The sequence below is a fragment of the Xenopus laevis genome, chromosome 7S (assembly GCF_017654675.1).
Source record: "Xenopus laevis strain J_2021 chromosome 7S, Xenopus_laevis_v10.1, whole genome shotgun sequence".
NCBI lineage: Eukaryota > Metazoa > Chordata > Amphibia > Anura > Pipidae > Xenopus > Xenopus laevis.
In genome coordinates this window covers 76,567,463-76,591,727 of record NC_054384.1, presented here as the reverse complement: position 1 = coordinate 76,591,727, position 24,265 = coordinate 76,567,463, and the positions used below count along the sequence as shown (strand labels likewise).

The following is a 24,265-nucleotide window of genomic DNA, read 5'->3' as shown; positions in this document are numbered from 1 at the left end:
CAATTCAGAGGGAATTAACCCTATTTTCCTAATATACATCCAAAATCACCACTGTGGGGCCTTCGTATCCTATCGTATACTGTATTCCAAGTTAAAGTTACATATTTATCTTAATAATGTTAAACACTTGTATAGTATATCGTATTAAAAATCACTTTGCACATATTGTGCATTCTGTCTTATTCAATCTTGAATAAACGATTTGTTTTTACTTATGAAAAGCCTGGGGACATATATCGTTGGATATAACCTTTTGTACACGAGTGCAGGTGCACAGCAGAACGGAAAGCCAAACTTTAACAAAAATAATCCAGATTTTTGCACTGTAGTGTGCAAAAGATGGCTCCACCGTTTTCACTAAGAAGAACACCTGAGCTGGTGCTGTTTTCTGCTAACAGAAGCACTGTCCGGAGGGTATCAGGTAAGTGATTACATTCCCTGGGGTGTGCCTTACATTTAGTACCCCCTCCTGTGATTAATATTTCCTTCTCCTTCAAGAGGACACAAATGCTATAAAAATAAAATGCAATAGGGATGCCTCCCTTGGGGAGCAACAGAGCAACCTTTTGGCTTTACTCTTAACAACAGCCCTGTTTATTCATCATTTTATTGCCACTTACACAACATGTTTTAGAGTGTTTGAGTTATTAGCTTGCTTTATTATTTCAGACAATATAACTATATAAATACTACTGTTATGAGCTCTAAGGCCTATGGTACACAAAGCATTTTATTTGTCAGTATTGACAGTGCTGGGGATCGCTCATTCCATAATTATTGTGCCAGGGGCAGTTTCCATTGCCTCCAATGAAAAACAACCTCACTATAGTGCCAGAAATCATTAGCAGTACTGAAATTTCCTTTGTAACATAACTCTTAAAATCTTTAAATGGATTAAACCAAGTGTATGACATAAAACGCTTAACAAGAGAGAAAAATCAAAAACATTTATATTACATATGCATTTTTATGAAAACTGGGTTTCTTAGGAAATAGAGACTTTGACCTTTGAGTACAGGGGAGAACTGTGAGTTAAAAAGTTTATTACTTATACAACAGGGCTTATTCTGCTGCATATTCCCTGCAGTGAATTGCATCTAAAACCGCTTTCACTAAAGGTGCTATACTTGTGTTCAAATGTGCTTCCATATAGTAGCACTCAGCAGCACTCAGTCCTTTGGGAATTCTGTTTTGAACTGAGCAGTGCTGCGCCATTGACACATGGTGTTTTGTGCAACCCTGGAGCTACAGTCACCTTCTAACCCAGCCACCAGGGTTTCCTTAATTAACAGATGCAGCTCAGACACTTGCGACTAAAAATTGGGTGCAGACTTTATTCGTAACTGAATCCCGAACTGACGTCAGACAGACTGTAAAAATATCTGGGAGTTGAATCGGACACAGTTGCTCCAGAGTGCAAGTGCAAAGATCCACAAATTCCACATTGTGCGGAGAAAATAGCAATTGTGCCTGAAAATGCGCTTTACTCACTGCATCAGGGTAAGTGTATGCGCCTTAACATCTTCTGGGTGTTCTGCTGTCAGTAGAATTGATGCTATGATTTAAAAATAATCAGTGATTAATACATAAAGGAGCACAGGGGAAATAAACTACAAGGCTGTGATTATACTTCTGGGATGTCAGACAAACACAGGAAGTTTATCATCTTTATTCGTCAGTCTTACCTATAATTAACATTCCTACACTTGCAAATCAGTGTCTGTTGAATATAACATATCAAGGTCACACAATGTTTATACTAATCAGAATTCCTACAATGCACAGTCACAAGCAGAAGTAAGGACAATCACCTTACAGGTTGCACCTGCTCTAGCAAGTGAATGGAGGGGGAGAGGTTGAGTTTTTGCTGCCCCTTCCCTGGATTCATAAATTGCTGATAAAGTCAAAATCCGACAGCCCTGTTATTAATTGTGTAACCCACATTTTACAAGTTTGGTAAAAAAAATTGTGTGGGGGGGGGTTTAATGGCAAATTGTTGGAAGCTGCTAGAGGAAAGCAGAGGGATGTTTCTGTATGGCAATATGCAATTAACCTCTGGTAGGCTTGTAACTGAAATGGGTGACTGAGGGTGCTGGGATTTGCTCTTTCACCTTTACAGGCACCAGGCAAATCTGCACTTGGGCAGTAACCCATAGCAACCATTTAGAGATTAGATTTGTTCGGGCAGCTGTAGGTAGAACAATGAAAGAAAACATTTGATTGGTTGCCTTGGTATACTGTCAGAGTATGCTCTAACTGAAAACACATTTATGTTCACTAAGTTTATTTCCTACAAGTTCCCCCAGGCCCTTCTTCATCAAGGATGTGTCTAACTTAACCTCATTCAGGTTACAAGTGATATTTGCATATTTTTGTATTCCAATACATTTATCACTGTTGAATGTCATTTGTCAATTAGCCACCCAAAGTCTACCATTTTCTTAAGATCTCCCTGCAAGTATGCCACATCCTGGATGGAATTAATTGGTCTGCATAGTTTTGTGTCATCTGCAAACACTGATACATTACTTACAATACCCTCCCCTAAGTTATTAATGAAGAAGTCAAATTAAAGTGGACCCAATACTAAGCCCTGAGGGACCCCACTAAGAACCTTACTCCAAGCAGAGAATGTATTATTAACAACCACCCTCTGTACATGATCCTTCAAGGAGAACTAAACCCTAAAGTTACAAAACCCCCAACCGTACATAGACCCCCCTCCCTCCTCCCCTCAGCCTAAGTGTTACCCAGGGCAAATGCCCCTAACGTTTTACTTACCCCTTGGTGCAGATTCAGGCATCAGAGTTCACAGGCGCCATCTTCAGCCGCTTCGGTAATCTTCATAATGAGACTGGTGCTTCTGCAATTTTTGTGAGTTTCAGTGCATTTCGGTCGAAGAACAGAAAATTGCTCCAACTGCATATGCGTCCACATGCCGGTCTCATTCCGAAGATTTCCAAAGAGAAGAAGATGGCGCACGTGAACTCCGATTCCTGAATCCGCACCGAGGAGTAAGTAAAACATTAGGGGCATTTGCTCGGGGTAACACTTAGGCGGGGGGTCTATGTAGGGTAGGGGGGTAGGTGTTTTTTAAGGTTAGGGTTGAATTCTTCTTTAAGTTAGTTTTCTGTCCATATGCAAACAGCATAACTAATATCAACAGACATCTGTGTGGCACTGCACCTTCTGCAAGAAGAGATCAGTAGTCACCTTGGAACTATGTGCTACGCAATATGTTGGCGCTATATAAATACATGATAATATGTGCCCAGTATAAACAGCAAGAGTTGGCTTATGGACAGATATCTTTATATATATTATTGTAATCATTTGATTCAGTGTTAAGATATAGTTTTTTTTTCTCCTTCATAGCTTTTTATTTGACTGATTGAGATAACAAAGGCCATTAATATTGTGTTGCAGAGAATGCAATATTGTCTGAAGGTTTTGCAGCTGTAGAGGACTGTCAGGCACACCCAGTAAGAGATATTTAAAGGAATTGTTCAGTGTAAAAATAAAAACTGGATAAATAAATAGTGTGCAAAATAAAAATGTTTCTCATATAGTTAGTTAGACAAAAATGTAATGTATAAAGGCTGGAGTGACTGGATGTCTAACATAATAGCCAGAACACTACTTCCTGCTTTTCAGTGCTCTTGGTTTCCACTGATTGGTTACTGCCTGGTAACCAATCAGTGACTTGAGGGCGCCACATGGGTCATAACTGTTGGTGAGCTGAATGCTGAGGATCAATTGAAAACTCACTGAACAGTTATGTCCCATGTGGCCCCCATTCAAGTCGCTGACTAACTCAGAGTTAGAGAGCTGAAAATCAGGAAGTAGTGTTCTGGCTATTATATTACACATCCAGTCACTCCAGCCTTTACACATTACATTTTTGGCTAACTAACTATGTTTAAAACATTTTTTATTTTGCACAACCTATCTGTTTAACACAGATGGCTGCAAGTGAAAATGCATGATACATCTATGCTATACTTTGAATCAGAGAAATACTTTTCTCAGCAAGGGTGTCCAGAAATATCATTATACAAAGAAATATTGTTTAACAGGTAGCAACCTTCTAAGAGGCAGCAAATATAAAACAATATAAAACAGAGTTATTAAACAATTTCAGACCAATTCATTTAAGAATATCTGAGCAGGATCAGAGCAGCACCGATACAAGTATAATGGCAGATAAAATAGTTCTGTAAATCTACTCTTTATTTCTAAGTGAAAATATACAGTTAATACTCCTCGCACAGTATATTTCAATTTATCATCTGCCCTTACTATAAGTTTCACCTTTCCAGATCCATTTTTACCAGTCATTTTGGCTAGCAAAACAGGATATGTTTTAAATTAATTTATTAAAGTTGCTGTAGATACCAAAAAAAAATGCAAATTGTAAAAAATAAGCATGAACGAAAGATTAGAATTTCCATTGTTCCACTGCTTCACAAAATAAATTAAGCAGAAAGCATTAAAACAGTCTAATGTGACAGATTTGACCGTTAGGGTAACATATGCTTCATTGTTCTTACAGATCTTTGCAACAACTACATGTAAAATGTTTGCCTATTGATACAAGTGGATTAACAGTATTGTCCTCCGTTCAGTGCTTTATAAAACTCGAAGTCCAAACCTCGAAGAAGACACAAATTATAAAATTCGTTCACACCCTCTTCAAGGCTTTTGCAATATTTCTGATGTTCAGATTCGTCATCCCAACACTGGTGACTGCTTAAGCAGAAACAACTAAACTAGACTAAACATTGCTCACTCGTGTGTCCACTGCAGAATCTGGAGCTGCTGATGTGCGCGTCCTCTCACTGCGGACATACCTTGGCTTACAAACTGAAATAATGAACCAGAAAAAAGCTCAAGTCACTAGTGGGTCGTATGAGGATCAAACTTACATTTAGGTTAAAAATGAAAGGCTTTAAAAGGGGTGGTTCATCTTTAAGTTGACTTCTAGTATGTTATAGAATGGCCAATTCTAAGCAACTTTTGAATTGGTTTTCATTATTTATTTGTTATAGTTCCTTCTTCTAATTCTTTCCAACTTTCAAATGGGGGTCACTGACCCCATCTAAAAACAAATGCCCTGTAAAGCTACAAATGTATTGCTACTGCTACTTTTGATTACTCAATTTTCTATTAAGACCCTTTCCCATTCATATTCCAGTCTCTCGTTCAAATTTGTGCATGGTTGCTAGCGCAATTTGAACCATAGCAACCAGATTGCTGAAATTACAAACTGGAGAGCTTCTGAATAAAAAGCTAAATAACTCAAAAACTCAAATAATAAAGAATTAAAAACAATTGCAAATTGTTTCACAATATTATTCTATACATCATAATAAAAGTTAACTTAAAGGTGAACAACCCTTGTAATAAAAAAAAACAAACAACATACACACATAGGACTTGGGGGTTTATGTCGTCTGGTTCTGATGCTCTGAATCTGGCACCACTACTGCTCCACTACACAAAGTTACATTGTTAAATCAGGATGAAAAAAGAAAAGGTCCTAAAAAAAGTCCATCAAGTTCAACTCCTCCAAATGAAACCCAGAATCCATACATACACACACTGACCCCTCCATACACTCACATAAACTATATACCCATATCTATATTAATTGTAGATTTTAGCATTACAATAGCCTTGGATATTCTTCTTGTCCAAGAAATCATCTAAGCCACTCTTAAAGGTATTAACTGAATCAGCTATCATCTGGCAGGACATTCCCCAACCTCACTGCTCAAAATCAAATTCTCTTAGATCAGTGATCCGCAACATGTTGCTCTCCAACCCCTTGGATGTTGCTCCCAGTGGCCTCAAAGCAGGTGCTTAATTTCTAATTCCAGGCTTGGAGGCAAGCTTTAGTTGTTTAAAAACCAGGTGTACTGCCAAATAGAGCCTATATGTAGGTTGACAATCCAAATGGGGCTATCATAAATCCAATCACAGCCCTTATTTGGCACCCCAAGAACATTTTTCATGCATGTGTTGCTCCCCAACTCCTTTTACTTCTGAATGTTGCTCACGGGTTCAAAAGGCTGGGGATCCCTGCTCTTAGATGGTTAGAAAAAATGGTTGGAAAACATTGGTTACCTGAAGATCTGGGATTTGGAATCATAGAAGCCTGCAAAAGGAAAAGGAAATTAGCAATTAAACGTTTACTTTTATTGGAAACTCCAATAACCGCCCTGAATAGCAGCAATTGAATCTCAAATCATAGTGTGAAGTCATTATTTACCCACCAATAGCCTTAAATGCTGGTCCACCTAGTGATTAAAGGAGAAGGAAAGCTCCAATTGATATGGGGTGCCAAATGCTAGGGCACACTCAAGCACTGTAATCACTTACCTGATACCACTAGTGTGTGTGCAACCCTCTATTTTCCACCATGTTCAGAATCCAGCAGCCAGTGCATGCCAAAGTTTTTTTTTTTTTTTTTTAAAGTCCGGCTTTTAAATTTACTGCACACGTGTGCCTGTGTGGAGAAAGAAGGCTAGTGCGCCTGTTAGCAGTAAATTGCACCGGCCTGGGGCACAAGTGAACCTCTTCCTGCCTTCTTTGCACATGTGCATTAGAGTTAAGATCATTTTAATTTTAACAAAACAAATTGCTTTTACGTTCTACTGAGCATGCATTGGACACTGGATTCTGAAGAAAGAAAGGAAGAAGAAGATTGCTCGCCTACTAGTGTCCCCGGCGGATGCAGTTTACTGCTAATAGGAGCACCAGCCCTGGGTATCAGGTCATTACAATCCTTGGGGGATGCCCTAACATTTGGCACCCCCCCCCATCAATTGGATCTTTCCTTCTCCTTTCCTTCACCCTTAAATTGGCTTTTTGATGCAAACTGGTATTGGAAAAAGTCAATAAAATCACTTACCATTTCACTGGGTTGAAAGATGAATGCTAATATGGAAAAAAAAATTTAAAATTTAGTTACTGCTACAGGGACCAGAACTACTTTTCTGCACATTCAGCTAAACCTGCATATTCACAATTAAGAAGTTTAAAATGTCATCAATTGTGAAAAAAAAAAAAACTGTCACTCTTAGTAGTCCAGATCTTTAAAGTCGTGTGGTTTTAAAGGTTGGTTTAAAGGTTAGTTAGGTATGCACCAAATCTAGGATTCGTTTTAGGATTGGCGGGGATTCTGCTTTTTTTGCAATATTTGGATTTGGCTGAATCCAAATATCTGTCCAAACTGAACCCTAAAGGGGTTGTTCACCCTTAAACACTTTTTTCAGGTCAGTTGGTTTCAGATTGTTCACCAGAAATAAAGGCTTTTTCCTATTACTTTCTATTTGTGACCTTTTTTCTAATATTGAAGTGTAAAGTTTCATTTTTCACCTTCTAAAGCAGCTTGGGGGGGGGGGGTCGCTGACTCTTTAACTGTTCTAAATTGATACATTTTGTTGATACATTTCTTATCTTTGGCCCTGCTGATTAGAATCTCTGAGTTTCATTAAAGGCAGCTGTTAGAATCAATACAATAAGTTGCTAATACTCCACAGATAATGCTGAGAAGTGTATAAATTAAATGTATCAATTATAATGTAGCAAATTGTAATAGTTCAGATGCTCCTGGATCACTGAGCTGCCAGACTGAAACACTAGAGAGACATCTAAAAACCACTCAACTGAAAAGTGTTTGGAAGGTGAACAACCCCTTTAAAGGATTCTCTGAACCTTGCAAAAAGTTCAAGGATTCGGACAAACCCTGGATTTAGTGCATCCCAGCTGTGAAATTTACATTTGAGACTTCTATCTAGGCAAACAATTCCGATAAAGAATGAACTTTGCAACACTTATTGTTCTGCTATTTTCCCATCTTGTTACGAGACACTATTCAATACAAAGTATTTTGATAGTGTTGTGGAAATTCATGCGTTTCTACCGTGAAACGATCTTCATCAGGGTCACAAATGATATAGTAAGAAAAGGCCTTTTCTTACTTTTTCATTTCTGTGTCCCTGATGAAGACCGTTTCACGGTCGAAACGCATAGGGCAAATGTTTTTGTAACTTTTCTTTTCTGTAAATAAACTTTCTTTCTAATAAGAGTGTGCAATTATTTGGAATATACATGCACTGGTGACATTTTGGGCAGCCTGCTGTTGGATCAGCACGTTGCATTCATATAAGTGTGCGCCTTCTGACCTTCCATATTTTACTATTCAGTGGAAATTGAAGACAGAATACCAGCAATGGGCAGCTTTTGAAAAACACATAAAAGGATGGCACTATAGGAATACCTTCTTTATTCGAAAGCTCGAGTGGGTTTCTACTGACAAATATGTACTGTATAAAATGTAAAATCTTTTCCATCAGACACTTGTGTTCAAGGGGCACTATATACCTATGCATTATACTATTGAAGAAAACCCTAAGATCTATGTAAGCGATATCAGGGCAAAGATCATGGTACGCACCCTTATTTCTCTTGTAGAACATTTCACAAAGTTTTCGTGAACGTTTGAGGTAAAAAAATGAGGCCACTGAAAGAATGAGGAACAGACTGATGACGAGTATTCCCAGCAGGAGAGAGGCAGCTATTCCTGGACTACCTGTAAAATGAGAAAAGAATAAATACAAGTTCAAACTTCCATTCCACCATGTCACTGCATCAGAAGAATCCCTGCTGCCTGACTTTAGCTGTTAAATCTTTTTTTAGAGGCAACAGCTGGGTTTTAAACTGCCAACACATTTGTTTAAAAAAAAAAGAATTACCCTAGGCAAGACATAAAAACCACTGTTGCTAATAATGACCCAATCATCACTATATTACTGTATCCTGGAAAGCATCAATCATAATATATTTTTCTAAGCCTAATTGACAACAAACTCATCATATCTCTCACTACACAACTGAAACAAGTGTATTTCTGATCATGAATAATCTAAAAAGGGACTAAGGTCTGAACCACATAATGCACCTACAATACTTCAGATCCGAGCAACGCGATGAGAGGAAGCAGATGCGCCAAATATAATGTAAGTAATAGGAAAAAGTCATGCATCCGTCACGACACGATTATCGGATGAAGACGCAACGTGCATGTCGAGTCGGATGCACACAGCTTTTAGGTACAACATTCCAATTACATTATATTATATTCGTTGCATCCGTCTCGACACATCCGCTTCCTCTGATCACGTCGGATCAGAACAAGTCGCACCATGGAGTTCAGCCCTAATGGCAATAAAGGGGAGAAGTGGGAGTATGAACCAATCAAAGCTTGTGCTGCCTTTTACCTGTAATCAGAAATTCAAAAGGCAACAAACTGCTAAATCTAGACAGTAGGAATGCCATACATCACATAACGTCATGATAGATTCAGTTTGATCAACCTTTAACCACTGCTTCTGTCCAGTGAAGCAATAATATCCGACAGTAGAAGTTGTGGTTAATAATACCGGTAGGTCCAATACGCAGAACTTTGCTGCAAAACTCAAGTGCTTTATTGTGTCATGACATGTTTCGAGCTGAGCTCTAAAGAGCTCAGCTCGAAACATGTCGTGACACAATAAAGCACTTGAGTTTTGCAGCAAAGTTCTGCGTATTGGACCTATTATTAACCACAACTTCTACTGTTGCCATACATCACATGAATAGAACATATACACTATCTTCCTTGAAGTCATGTTTTGTATACAAAATAAAGATGCAATGAATTCATAATGTTTGAGTCACATTTGGGCCCAATGGCAAAATAAATTAAACCCCTTTTTGCTATTTGGGTTTTAGTCAATCATTTACAAACAGAAATGTATTGCCTTCAGGGCAATGGTATTTTAATTTCATGGTGTATTATCACAGCAGCCAGCAGCCACAATGAGCTCTTAAAATTTCCTGGTTTTAAGTATTAATCATATGTACTGGATGACCCACAAACCTCGAAAGTACCATTACTAAAGTCACATTATACTTAAGGTTTTATTTGGTTTGGGTGAATCAGCTGAATCTAGATTTTACGCAAACCAAACCAAATTCCAAAGAAAGGTTTCATCTAAATTGTTCTATGACTTACCAAGATTGTGGGGCACAGGAGGAGAGCTGCTGGCATTCAAGTTTATATCCAGTGCACTGGAGCTGACTGGCAAAAAAATTCAATAAGAAAGAAAAACAATGAAATATGGAACCATGAACAAAATAGTATTTGCATCAAATTTGATTAAAGAGATACTGACACCAGAAATTAAACCTTTTTTTACATCTATCATAATATTGTCTTTGCATGCTATTTATAATTTTGCCATAAAAGTATTTACAGATGCTTTTACATCTGATCCCCCATTTTCCTCTATGAGGTGCTGCCATATTTGAGCTTCAGTAGTCCATTAGCAGTAGAAACTCTAACTAACATTTTGAGAAGGGACAGTCAGGTTGGCAAAACAGTCGAGTTTAGGAACTTCAAGTAACAATTACTTAAAAAGCAGCCCTGTGAGTGGAAAAATGATCAACATGAGCTATAGGTAACTTTTGATGTACATACATTTTTTCTATAATATTTTTTTAGTGTCAGTATCACTTTAATAGGAATACACAGTAATGAAAGGATCTGCAAGTCTAGGTGCTAGGTGGCATAAATATACTGTAAGAGTGAAATAACTGGCAAAATACAAACACAGAACAAAGTTTAGGAGGCAGGATGCAAGGACTACTGAAATTGAAAGAATGGAAATATATATACAAAGAATGGAATATAGCATGTGAGGCATATATTTTCAATCAATAAGGAATCACCTCTAACGATCACTGCCACCTTCCATTAATGTGCTTTGGAAACAGAGCACTTGTATTAATAATTTTCAGGCTCAAAATGCTGTGATTTTGGACTAAAGAGTGCCAGAATCTTTTTTTGTCAAAGGTTTCAATGTGTAAATAAATAAGTAAATAAAGTTTGGTAGTGACACTTTCATGCTTCTCCACTGCCTGAAACACACTGGCAGAGCCCAGACAATAAGCCTCCATTCTGGCACATCCCAGTGACCATATACAGGTTCATATAAAGTCTATCATTGCCGCCCTTCCTGATTAGACAACATCTTGTTGGTCAAAAGATTGTCCAGTTGGTAAGTGTTGGGCTGGCTAGAAAATCCCTTAAGGCTGATGGAACCATGACAGGTCTGCACATGCCCCGTTTTTGTGAACTGACTGCTGGCTAAGGTGCCAAACAATTAATTAGTCTGATTTTCCCCACACCCTGGCCGGCCGAACTGAGCAAAGATCAGCATGTGTCACAGTCTCATATGGCGGGTTTTCAAAAACAAATGCATCTATGCATGGCCAAACAAAAGGAGCTGATGAAGGGGAAAAACCATGTACACTACATCATCTAAGGATTTTGTCATGGATGGTATCAATTGTGGGGTAAGGTGTAGCAGCATCCTGTCTATTCCCTAAGTAAAAAAAAAATTAGCTCTGCACTTGAGCAAGTAGCATGTGCTGAGGGCTGCCGTACCTAAAGGCTTCGAACTGACATCCCACAACACCATGACCAAATAAAAGAAACAAAAAGGGAAGCTGAACCCACAGGAGGTATCGCTGCCAAAGACAGTTGTTCCAGACAGAGGGACAGTGAGCAGCAGCCATCTTGGGCAGCGGGCCTAGACTAGAGTGGTTGGAGGTAGACCAGATGGAGCACTCTCAACAGTTGTTGGCAGGTACCTATGCTTCCCCCACGCCTAACCTAGAGGGATCCCCAGAGTGGAGCAGTGGTGATGGCAGAGATTGAAGGAACACATGTGAACCCTCAAGCTGCGGCATACACTAAACCGGATCCACACCAATCCGGAACCACCCAATAATGGCGGCTCAAGAGATGGAGCCGAAACGATGAAAATAAATTTTTATTAAGTAAACCATTGTTCACATGGCTTGAGAAAGAGCCTATATTGGCTCGAAACGTCGCTACATTATGTGTACATGGTGATGTATATGCTCTTTTCACTTTAATACTAGCTTTTGCATAATGAGTGCTGTCTATCTTTGCATTTTATATAACGAGGGAAGACCGGAAAACCTCAATGGGACGTGCACCACAGACAATAAAGGAAGAGAATATAGCGTGAGTGCTGTTACTAACCAATACAAGTGGAATTATATATATATAGAGAGAGAGAGAGAGAGAGAGAGAGAGAGAGAGAGAGAGAGAGAGAGAGAGAGAGAGAGAGAGAGAGAGTCTCAAGTACTGGCACTCACAGGATTTGCACAAAAAAGGAGGAAAAAGGTTATCTGATCAGTAAAGATGATGGTTTATTAAACCGACATTTTGGTTCCACACAGGAACCTTTCTCGTTAATAAACCATCATCTTTATTTACACTAACCTGTGTGCCTTCTTTGAGGACTATATATATATATATATATATATATATATATATATATATATATATATATATATTTATATAGTGAGACTAACTATATATTCGTTTTTATGGGACAGTATGTTGTACTGCGTTGATAAAGACACGCTAAAAGAATTAACTTCTACTCCCTCTTGTTGTGCAGCCGGCAGGCTTGGAAGTTTAACAGCTATTTGGTTGTTAGTGCTTAAGTAGCCTTGCAACCAGGTATCAGTTACAATGACAGAATGGAACATAGCTAGCATACACACACACACACACACATATATATTGACAGGTTTGTTTATAATTGTGGCTATGCAATCCCTGGGACCCAAAATTACTAGAATTGTTATTTCCAAAACACCATATCCCAGGGCTAAAGCTCTCCAAAACACTATGGCGCTCTGAAGGTTGGATTGCACCCTCTCTCTCTGAGAACACGCAGCAGTCTGACTTCCTTAAAGGAGAACTAAAGCTTAACTAAAGAAGTAGGCTAGAAATGTGGTACATTATGTTTTAGACTTCTATACCAGCCCAAGGCAACCACAGCCCTTTAGCAGTAAAGATCTGTGTCTCCAAAGATGCCCCAGTAGCTCCCCATCTTCTTTTCTGCTGATTCACTGCACATGCTCTGTGCTGCTGTCACTTACTGAGCTTAGGGACCCACTCACAATATACAGTACACATAGAATAGAAAAGTCACAATATAAGGCTGATAAGTAATTAATACAGATAATTACTATATGGCAGCACAGAAACCAGTGCAACTAGCATCAGATTTTAATAATCAGCCTTGTGGCATCAGCTTATATTACAGGCCAACCTCATTTTTGGCTTGATAATTTGCACCGACCCCTAAGTTTAGCTTCTCAACAGCTGCCACTGAGTATGTGAGTGTCACAGACACTTTCCAAGATGGTGACCCTCTGTGACAAGTTTGAAGTCCTGGATCATTGCTGCTATTGACAAGCTGAAACTTTAAGCTGGTGCAATGAGTTCAGTATATAAATACATTAATTTTTAGGTTTTAGTTTGCCTTTAAGTCAGGTTAATGTTTTCAGCAGGACAGGGATAATCACTGGCATGACTTTGTTCTTTAGCAGAAGCTGGATTTTGCATATTTGGTGGTGCTTAACTGCCCCATAAGTACTTACATAAAAATTTTCTCAGTCTTAGTTTAGTGGTTCTTCTGAGTTTTTATTATTAATGGACAGTAGGGTAGATCACCACAAAAATGCCAACCAATGAAATATCCTTCCTTCCTCAATCACCCTTCCTTCACACTGGTTCACAGTATAGGAACAGTTCCCTTATGCCACCCATCATATGCATCCCAAAACTCACAATTTCTGCATTCTGACACATTAGGAATGACTTTAGAACCCAGACTGGTCTCATTTTTGCATTTAATGCAAGTGCTGCTTCCATCTTCTGACCAGAGTCTGTAACAACCTGTTTGGATAAAGGCAACAGCGACTCATTATTCCTGTGGTAACTTTTAACCTAAAAAAAAATCTGGACCCGAATTGTAAGGCTTGGGAGCGAGGGGACGGCATTTAGGTGCCACCTCCGTTGGCAAGGGGCAGAGAATCACCCCTGAATTTGCCTCCCAAAGCAGATTTTTGGATGACAGGGACAGTGACACTTAGGTATAAACTGGGAGGAGACAGAAGGTGGGAATATACTAATAACATTTTATAACATAGTAAAAATCAACTTGTAGGTGAACTATGATGGACACAATGCAATTCTAAGAATTTAATATAATATATAATGTTATATAATAACAATCTGCTATTAAATTAACATTTACATTTCACACTAGAGGGGAGCAGAATGGAACACCAAAAAAGTCACATATGACAGCCAAATCAGTTTTTCACTTTACTTGTTCTTTAAAGCTTGCTGCATTTTAATTTATTTTTTAACAAAAACATTTCTGCAGAATGTAATCATTTTTAGACATTTTGTTGCCTTAGCCCTTAATACCTGTTTACTAATTACAACATAAAACACATCATGATAAATAACACATCACCAGCACATTGAAGAGTTCTATTTGGAAGACCTGCATATGTAGCTTTGGATAATTACAATATTCAGTTTCACACAGCGTTGAGGTGAACTATATAATTATATGCTATTGTCTTGTTTTTACTAAGACCCTTCTTCGTTATAACTGTGCTTTTTTGTAAAGGGAGCATGCATCTGTATTCATTACAATAATTACCTGGGCTGCACTGATGGGATATGGGACAGGAGCCATTTAAATCTCTCTCACTGCAGCAGTCATAGACCTGAATCCGACACAAAATTAGGACAAAAGAAATTATGGATAGGGTACTAGTTTGTTAAATGTGATATTTTGAGATCGGTCTTCAGTGTTTGTTTTTTTTTTTTTTACTGAAGAACCCATGGGATTGCAAATATACTGTTTAACACCTTTTTTCCATTTTGTCTCCTGAGACGTTTTGCTGTTGCCAGACTACAGTGCTTGAATTTCAGTGAACATATCTCAATTCATGCCGTAGGGAACATTGTGCAACCCATACAAAATGTTAAGAATAAAGTATGCTCATACTGAAAAACACTAGAATGATGGATATAAAATGACAGTTATAAACACCATACAGTCAAAAGTATTCAGACACAGTTTTGGTCAAAAGTATCCAGAAACCCAGTCTAAAATTGCATTCCTCGTGAAGACAACATTTCTAACATATTTTTAATATGTTGTTTTATTAATCTTGTCTGTCAGTTGTAGTCTATATCTATATATATTTTTGGATTCATCACAGTTGGAGTGCTGGTGGCTGAGCACACGGAGCTCATAGAGCTGATTGGGGAAACAGTGGGGTGAGTCTTGAGCGGTCACATTCTTATTGACTTTCCTAGTTGTAGTCTATAGATGTATAAATAAGGGGCACCAATCAGCAGTGAAGCAATCTAAAAAGCAAATAATAAATACAATAAACAAATATAATAGAATATCAGGGAGAAATGGTTTAGTTTAAAGCAGGGATTCCCAACCTTTTATACCCATGAGCCACATTCAAATGTAAAAAGAGTTGGGGAACAACACAAACATGTTGGCACCTGGGGGTGCCAAATATGGGCTGTGATTGGCTATTGTGGAATGGCAGCATACAGAAGACTCTGTTTGGCAGTTCACCTGTTTTTTTGCAACCAAAACTTGCCTCCAAGCCAAGCATTAAAAAATAAACACTTGCTTTGAGGCCACTGGAAGCAACATTTAAGGGGTTGGTGAACAATTTCCACTGGTTGGGGATCACTGAGCTAAAGGGAGGTGAAGGGGAAAGAGTTTTCTTTGTGGCAGACATGGAGAATAGTTGCACGCTGTAAAGGCAAAAGCACATTGTTTCCTTCCCACCAGCAATAATGCAAATCATCAATGGGGAAACATATCCAGCAAGGTATGCTTTGTTGCCTTTGGTAGCAAGGATATATAGCGGGTGACAATAAGCCAAATGAGACATTTCCCTAAATATGCTCTCCTGCAGGTGAATAACCTCCTGAACAATCTCATGAAATCCATATAAGGCACTTCAGCTTTTCAATGCTGATCCCCATTTGGCTTCAACTTTAGGTAACTCACACCTCAGCTCACTTGCAAAAAAATTAATTATTACAAGCCCAAGTGTTTTGATGTTGTCTAAGCAGAGCAAATAAAAGAAGCTTTCATTTTTATTCAAAACTAAATATAGGACTTATCAAGTCAAAAAAATGGTGTTTATTCAGATAATGAAAACAACTAACGTTTTCGGCTTGCACTCAAAGTGAGAAAGGCTTGAGTGCAAGCCGAAACGTTAGTTGTTTTCATTATCTGAATAAACACCATTTTTTTGACTTGATGAGTCCTGAGAGTGCGAGCTTCTTCATTCTTCTACTTAATTTTTGGGCTTATTGCACCCAGGCAACTATGACTGTTTAACGTGCTGTGCCAGCTTCCAGACTATTTTATATATATATATATATATATATATATATATATATATATATATATATATATATATATATAATATTTACCCCCTCCTTTAATAAAATGTTTGTTAAGTTGGCTACACACCAAATTTTTCATACAATATGGTCATTTTAGTAATCGATCCCTGTGCAAGAACACAAATTGAAAACCAGGCCAGATGTGCCCCGTTGGTAATCTGATATGATAGCTATTACAAGCAATGAAGGCCCTTGGTTGACATTAGACATTTTGGGACTGCTTTGGAGCAAGAGGAAACATACACCTGGTATTCTGTGTGTGAATGGGCCAATGAGCTTGTTTGTTATTTTACCCAGCAAGAATTGTTCTCTAATCAAACAGCTGTTAACCTTATGCTTTTGAACTTTTTATTGGCAGGGATATTACAAAGCATGATAATTTAATGTATAACAAACTGCACTGCTTTTCCATTTTACCATTTGATTCACCTCAAGCCTCTGGGATAATGCAGGTGTGCACTGGTATAGAAAAGTCCCACTTTATCTCCCTTTAGCTCCCACTGTGTTACTGCAAAGACTCCAATCACTCTATCATTTACCCTTACTCTTTCAGCCCTATGATGCACAACTACATCTTGCCAGCTCATTACTATGCATTTCATCAGACCCTTCTGAATTAGTATTATGCACAGTTCAACTGGTGAACAGCAAAAACTTACATTCTCTTGTTATGCACCTGTTCCCAGCATCCATTACAAAAAAGAGAAATTTACAAAAGGCAATCATACTGATGCAAAGGGAGAATGTAAGCATTACTTATGGGCAGCCATTGCTTACAAAGGCACCGCTGTGGAATGAAATCCATTTCTGTAGTGGAGCTGAGTTGGATTATTTTCATTATGCCGATTAGGCACCAGATTTCCATTTACTTACAGCAGCTGTTTCATATGAATAGAAGTTAGTTAGTATATGATTTCATTGGAATAGAGGAGGAGATAAAAAGAATACATACCACAGATGAAACTGATATTCCTACTGTGTCTGCTAAAAACCTGCCCAGGAATATGGCACAGGGAACAGCCATTCTAATGCAAAAAAGGTAGTTTAATACAGATGCTAGTAAGCAGGTAAACAGTGTCAGAACAGTAACTATGTTCCAAAGTACTTTTTTAATGTGGGTTATTTTGTATCTTTTTTCCCACTAAAACTTACCTTTCTGTAAAAGTCAGATTTCAGACAAGCATTTTGGCATGGGTTTGTATATTCTTTTTGGGTGGCTGCTAGGTGACGAGGGTCTTATCATTTTGTTCCTGAATGAGTTTCACATACAGGGTCTGCCATTAAAAGAAAAATCAATGTGGTTCAGAGTTACAGTCTGGAACTGCAGATAAGCATTAAGATTAGTGCTGCATGTCTGCAAGTGACAGGGTGATGGCAAGGAAAGACACAAATGCTGCCCAGTCCATGGAACTAATGTTCTGCACGCTCATTTGCCTAAGAATTGTGCCACATACCCATCATGCTGAGGCAGTCCTCTCTGTGTACCCAAGCCAGGTCATCCAATAAATCAATCTTATACTTTATTTTTAGTTCCCGACTTGCTCTGTAATAACAATCCTAACAAAGGGATTTTCTAAACAGTGACAGCAAATTAAACAATAGCAAAACCACAGATCCCACTATTATTTATCATTTAATGCAGTGCTGTCCAACTTCTACGGTACCAAGGGCAGAATTTTTTCCGGCCTACATAACTGATAATGGAAGCCAGTGTTGACCACTCCCTGTTTTTAAACCACACCCACTTTAAACCACACCCATGTTAATACAAGATCATGTCCACATTAATTGTGGTAGCACACCAAAAAACCAAATGGTTAGTGCTCACTGCAGGAAAATCACTTATCATTCATAAATGTAAAAGACATACCCATATCCATATGCCTCCTCTTCCCCTTGGATAACACAGCACCCCCAGCACATGATTAAACACCTTAGGGGCCCCTAACAATAATTTACTTTCAAATGCTAACAAACCCCCAGAACAAATACCAGCCTTGCTTTCCACAGGCAGAGCAGGGCACATACAGTCAGAGTATGTCACACACAGGCAGAGTAGGGCACACACAGGGAGCATAGGGAATACAGAACAGAGCAAGAGACAGGGACAGGACCACACTAATATGTACTACATACAGTGACACAGTGCTGGTGCCTCATTAGCATTTTGTATAAAGTGTGAACAGGTGAACAATCTGGGCAGTTTTAGTCTGGGTTTTAGGTGTGAACAGTACAGGGCTTTGAGAGTCAGTCATTCTGCCTGACTCGCAAATCGCAGCAGCATCAGGAAGAGCTCTCTAACTCTGCTATTGCACTGTAAAGTACCAGCCCCTACCCCCCCCCTTAAAGGGGTTATTCACCTTTAAAGGAGAAGGAAAGTCACCCTGCACTTGGGGGTGGCAAATATTAGGCATCCCCAAGTGATTGTATTGACTTACCCGAAACCCCGGGCCGGTGCTCCTATCAGCAGAAAACTGCACCAGCCCGGGGTTATACCAGTGAGCACCACGGAGCGATCCTCTTCCAGCATCTCTCCCGGGCAAACGCACGCGCAGTTGAACAAAATAGCCGACTTTTTAGTTAAAGTTCGGCTTATCTTCTACTACGCATGCACAGTCGCGTGAAGGGGGAAGGGGAGGGGAAGACGGAAGAGAATTGCTCTGTGGTGCTCACTGGTATAACCCGGGGTTTCAGGTAAGTAAATAAAATCACTTGGGGGTGCCTAACATTTGCCACCCCCAAGTGCAGGATGACTTTCCTTCTCCTTAAAAATAACTGTTATTATGATGTAAAGGATGCTATTCTCAAACAACTTGCTGTTGTTCTTCATTTTGTAAAAATAATTGAATGATTTAACTTTTTTGTTCAGCAGCTCTCCAGATTGGAATTTTAACAGCTATCTACTTGCTCGGGTTTAAATTACCCTAACAACTGGGCAGTGGTTTGAATGAAATGAACGAATGGATTCTGCGTAGAAGAGGGTCTGAATGGAAAGATAAGAAATAAAAATTAACAATAAACTTGTTGCTTCAAAGAGCAATAGATGTTTGGCTGCTGGAGTCAGTGACCCCCATTTGAAAGCTGAAAAGAGGCAGAAGAGGAAGGCAAATGATTCAAAAACTATTAAAGTTATTACGCCATCAGAATGCTGGATTTGATACTGTTATTTTACACCATTTTAGGCCTCATGCATCCAAAAATAAATCCATGGGGAAAGGGATTTTGTTTACAGAGCATTATAAGCCCCTCAGTGTATTAAATAAATATTTTTTAATCATGTAGTTAGTCAGCACAAAATGTGAAAGTTTTTACCCAAATGCAGGTTTGCAGTCCTAGTTAATGGTTCATTGCTGCTGCATGTGGAATTACTGCATAGTTTTGCTTTTCACTGATCTTGACATGACAAGACTTAAATATTCTGCAACTGGATTCAGGATACAGTGTGGAGTGCAATTCATTTAATTGCTTGGAACCAAGATCCTTATGTCCAAAACCCTACATTATGTTTTGTTGCTGTTAGTCACATAATACATATTGCTTTACCCATGTTTAATGTATTTCTAATGATCTGCTCATGTATACATGACTGTTCCCCTGTATTTATATGACCTTCTGTGGGATTCAGAGGGGAATCACAAACTCTAGCACTTTGCTCAGTTTAGGTTTAAAGGGAAATCACATAGGTTACGAAGGGATCCCACCAGTAAGTCCTGAGCAAAGGACAGTAGAAAAAGAATTGCTTACAATTTACAATTAGTTAAAAATGTCAGTCTTTTAAGTTATTTCTTGCCGATCACTTCACAGTCTCTCAACTGTAGTAAAAACAATTCCAAAACGAATATATGTATTCCCAAGAAAATATATATATAAAGGGATCAGCGCCTGTGGCAACAGAAATTGAAAACCAGCATAGTGTAATACATTCATTCAAAAGGGTTATCACCCAGTGTTTCAATTGGCTTATTTGCAAATATGCTCCCCTTTTTTCTGTTCAACTTTCAGTTAGAAAAAAGAAGACATTTTGGGGGTATGAGTAAAGAGTAAAGTATGTTCTCCTGTGCAGCAATTAGTAGCGTGTTTCAAAACCGAAGCACCTCCACCCTTTAGGCAAATTGCCTACTTACAAACCACTCCTGTGGCGTAGCGCATGTAGCAAATTCTCTTTGCGATCTTTATCCGACCTTACAATCTCTGCATGCTCCAGAGCAGGGATAGAAACTGAAACTTGTATACCATTTATTAAAAAAATCTATTAAAAACATCAATAAATGCACTCACATTTATCCCCCTTGGGGTAATCGCATTCAGTCCGGTTTTAATAGTTGCAAAGTTCCAGAGGATGGTCTTGCCGACTGGATTCAGACTTCCTTGTGGTGCATGTCGTGGACCGGTGTGTGCTCACCTTTGCTCACCGAAAAAGAAGCAACAGAAGCACAGAATAGCCGGCGCCCCTGACCATTAACCTTTCACAGGTAATGGTTTAAAACAACTTATCTTATACAGATGCACAACTATAAAGTGCACCAAATTTTTATACAAATCCAGACTCAACCAAACAAATAATATTGGTCTCTACAGATAATAAACAATTGTTTCCATCTGTGTTCTGAGCCAGGTAGGGAAGTTTTATTTCAGGGCTTGTACTCATGGTTATTTTAATCCAGTGCTCCCCTGGGGTCACTGTTGCATACCCCTCCATAAAAATCTGGTGTAAACAGAAACAGCTTTTTGAAAATGCTATGGGAAAGTATGGCTTTCATCCATCACATTTTTTCAGCTAGAACTTTCACTTTTAAAATGGGCACAGTCCAAACATTTTGCCACGTTTAATGCGGCAGATGTTATTTTCCCTCTTTCCATTTTTCAAATGTTGGGAAGTATGCTTTCCCATGCATGCCAAGTATGAAGTGCTGTAAAATAATGTTGTCAAATCTAGCGTTCAAGTAGAGTAAATTAAAACACACACCTTGATAAATTTGCTATTTATTTTACACAGCTTATGTTTTCTGTTTTTCTGCATGTTGTTTTACACAGTATGATAAATAGGCCCCTAAGTGCAATTAAATAACAGGGACCCATACCACTTAACTTATCTACTTGATATTTTAATGAGCCCTAAAAAGAGATCAGTGGAGGAGTGTGTTGTTTTTGGCTCACAAATAGGCCAAACAAGCTGCCTTGACAAAATATACCATATATCAGCATCATGCTTATTAAGCAATGTACTCACGTACCTCTGCATACAAATCCAATTTAAAAGTAAGCAACTGCTTGAAAATGCTATGGGAAAAAATGGCGTTCATCCATCGTGCCTTTTTACAAACTTTTTTATAGAGTAAAACCAGCTGGAACTTACTTGACACTTGGATGTTCCCCATTGTCTTTAACAGGTTATACAAGGTGTGAAGTAGTGTAAAATAACAGCTTCACATCCCATGCATCTCTAAATTACACAACGGGGGTCTGTGACACGATGAAGATTCGGATGCAATTTTCAACCTCACCTTCTCCTTTCACCCCAGTGACCAATAATCCGGCATTTCTGCCTGCTTTACACTCTAATTCATTCCAGGAGTGGCTATTGGATGGCCACCTTCAAATGGCACATCTCATTATAGACAATCAATTGGCAGACCTCGAGAAGCTGAGACAAGCCAGACCAACTAGTAATCTGCCTGAATACCAATACTACCAGATTAAACATTTCTATCACTATCTGGGCGGAAACGCCCACATGGGCAGAGACCTGACATCTTTTGAACAACTATGTCTAGCTCAGACCCTCCCAAACACTCTATCTCAACTTTGTATAGTCTTCAAACACAGCGAGACCTAAAGGAACACTTAAACTCAGGGGCGCTCCACCAATGAGGTGAGTTGAGACACTCGCCTCAGGCGGCAGCGCCCCCCTGGTTACCAGGGGCGGCAAAAATGCCACTCCTGGTAACTAAGAGCCGAATTTCCGGTTTTCAACCAATTGCACTCTCTGCACTAGCGTCGTGCAGCGCCCCGGCCCCCTCCTGCGCAGAAAATGTGAGCACCGCGAGGAGGGGTTGGGGCGGCAATGGAAGGCCGCCTCAGGCGGCATAAAGGCGCGGATCGGCGCTGCTTAAACTTTATTAGAACTTGGGAACGGGAACTAGACTTGAACCTCTCAGAAGAAGACATCCGGATAGGAATAAAGGCACTGCTTTTCAGCTCGCGATGTTGTAGAATCCAGGAGATGAATTATAAACTTCTATCCAGGTGGTATTACACACCTCAAAAACGGAAGCAGATTTACCCGATGGCTAACAACATATGCTGGAGGTGTAAAACAGAAGTCGGTATACTTTTGCATATTTTCCGGGACTGCAATCTACTCTGCCCCTACTGGGAATTGATCCTGGACGCTTGCTCGCAGATACTAGGTCGGGAGGTGGTACGTTCTCCAGCCTATTCCTTACTGAACTTGGCAATAGACCATTCTGATATGCCACCTGATTCTACCTTAGAAAGATTTCTGCTTAACGCAGCTAAAATTCTTATACCAAGCAAATGGATGACGACCACCCCACCTTCTTTCTCGGAATGGCTGGGTAAGGTAAATGAACTGGCAAAGTTTGAGGAATTCTCAGCGAGAACTGAAAGGCAAAACCAATCTTTCAGAGACACGTGGCTACGGTGGTTCCTATTTAGAGATTCAGACACATACAAACAATATACTGTAGCTAGGTAACACCCACTGACCATGCATAGTACCGAAATACTTAGCCCAGAGATCAATGCACCATATCTTGAGATGCCCATTCAGTTAGATGTATTAAAGCAATATTTTGGAGCAGCTGCTGTAAGGGAATAAGGTAGTCTGTATATTCTATGACTTACTGATAAAAAGGCTTACTGCGGTGATGAATTTTATAGTAACATTGTGAGGAACTGAAATGTGATAGCTCGATAAGTGAATGCAGATATTCATATGTAACCAATGTGTGGCACCCCCCCTTTTTTTTTCTTTTTTTTACTCTATATACCCTATCCCCTTCTCTTCTTTCTGTACCCCCTCCCCGTTTGTTGGAAATAATAACAATAAAAACTATTGAAAGAAAATAACAGCTTCAGACTCTGCATTCGGCAGCATAAAAAGAAACACACACATAGATAAATTCACCATTTATTTTACACCACAATTGACAGTGTAAAATAGATTACACACTATAACAAATAGGCCCCTAATGTCTTACACATGAGCCTTCTTGGTGACTGTGTTCCCAGTATTGCTGGTCCCTGCCCCCTAGCTATGTGTCTTTCAATCACTGTGATTTGTTTTCTACGTCCCGACAAATAACTCTGTCTCTTACCTCTGCTCCAAGCAGTCAGACTTCAGCCTATCTGCACACTCAGTCTCACATTACCACTCTGTCCCACCCTGGGACTTGTAGTCCTGGCAACACTTTAGAGTTTCTAAAGTTACCACTAGGAACTAAACTTCCCATAATACTCTGGGGCTCCTGCACACACCTGGCTCCAAATGTAACCAGGTAACAAAAGCAGTTGAGACAAGGTCATATAAGGGGCGGGTCTGTTAGTCCAAAGCCCTGATGGGAATTGAATTCCCAGCTTCCTCTCATTACGCTATTGTTTTATGAGACATACTTCTTTTCCCAGCTGTAATGCTGTAATAAAGGGACCACGTCACCAAGACACCAAAACCCTTGTGTGTCTGGTTATGGTGCCTTGCACAAGTGTTGCTAGGTGATATGGACGCTATAGATAGTAACAGCTGAAGTGATCCTCGTGCTGGTGTGTCTGGGGTACAACATAGGCATGAATTAACAAACCCGGATTGGTCCACGAAATAATCCATTGGCTACGCTGACGCAGGGC

General features: G+C 39.2%; 1 protein-coding gene across 2 annotated transcripts; it reads right to left on the bottom strand.

Annotated features, from left to right (window-relative positions):
• Positions 1 to 1,314: 1,314 nt before the first annotated feature.
• Positions 1,315 to 23,866, bottom strand: c1orf159.S (chromosome 1 open reading frame 159 S homeolog). 2 transcript variants are annotated; one of them, XM_041571404.1, is made up of 11 exons: positions 23,740 to 23,865; positions 17,552 to 17,673; positions 17,352 to 17,424; positions 14,610 to 14,676; positions 13,724 to 13,831; positions 10,061 to 10,126; positions 8,462 to 8,596; positions 6,914 to 6,939; positions 6,127 to 6,157; positions 4,790 to 4,863; positions 1,315 to 1,555 (listed from the first exon to the last, which is right to left on the bottom strand). In XM_041571404.1, exons 3-11 carry the CDS (start codon positions 17,421 to 17,423, stop codon positions 1,541 to 1,543), a joined length of 594 nt encoding a protein of 197 aa, XP_041427338.1. In that variant the 5' UTR covers position 17,424; positions 17,552 to 17,673; positions 23,740 to 23,865; the 3' UTR covers positions 1,315 to 1,540. The 2 variants fall into 2 exon arrangements, with proteins under 2 accessions (XP_041427338.1, XP_018083309.1); XM_018227820.2 differs by lacking the exon at positions 1,315 to 1,555 and having other exon boundaries at positions 4,213 to 4,863; positions 23,740 to 23,866.
• Positions 23,867 to 24,265: the final 399 nt, after the last annotated feature.

Bases quoted from the DNA above. Each gene is read 5' to 3' on its own strand.
- c1orf159.S (XM_018227820.2), bottom strand. From the start codon at position 17,423: ATGGCTGTTCCCTGTGCCATATTCCTGGGCAGGTTTTTAGCAGACACA. The intron at 8,597-10,060 runs GTAAGTCATAGA...CTCATTTTACAG, and splicing joins TCCTGTGCCCCACAATCTTG to GTAGTCCAGGAATAGCTGCC. The intron at 6,158-6,913 runs GTAAGTGATTTT...TTCCTTTTGCAG, and splicing joins TCTTTCAACCCAGTGAAATG to GCTTCTATGATTCCAAATCC.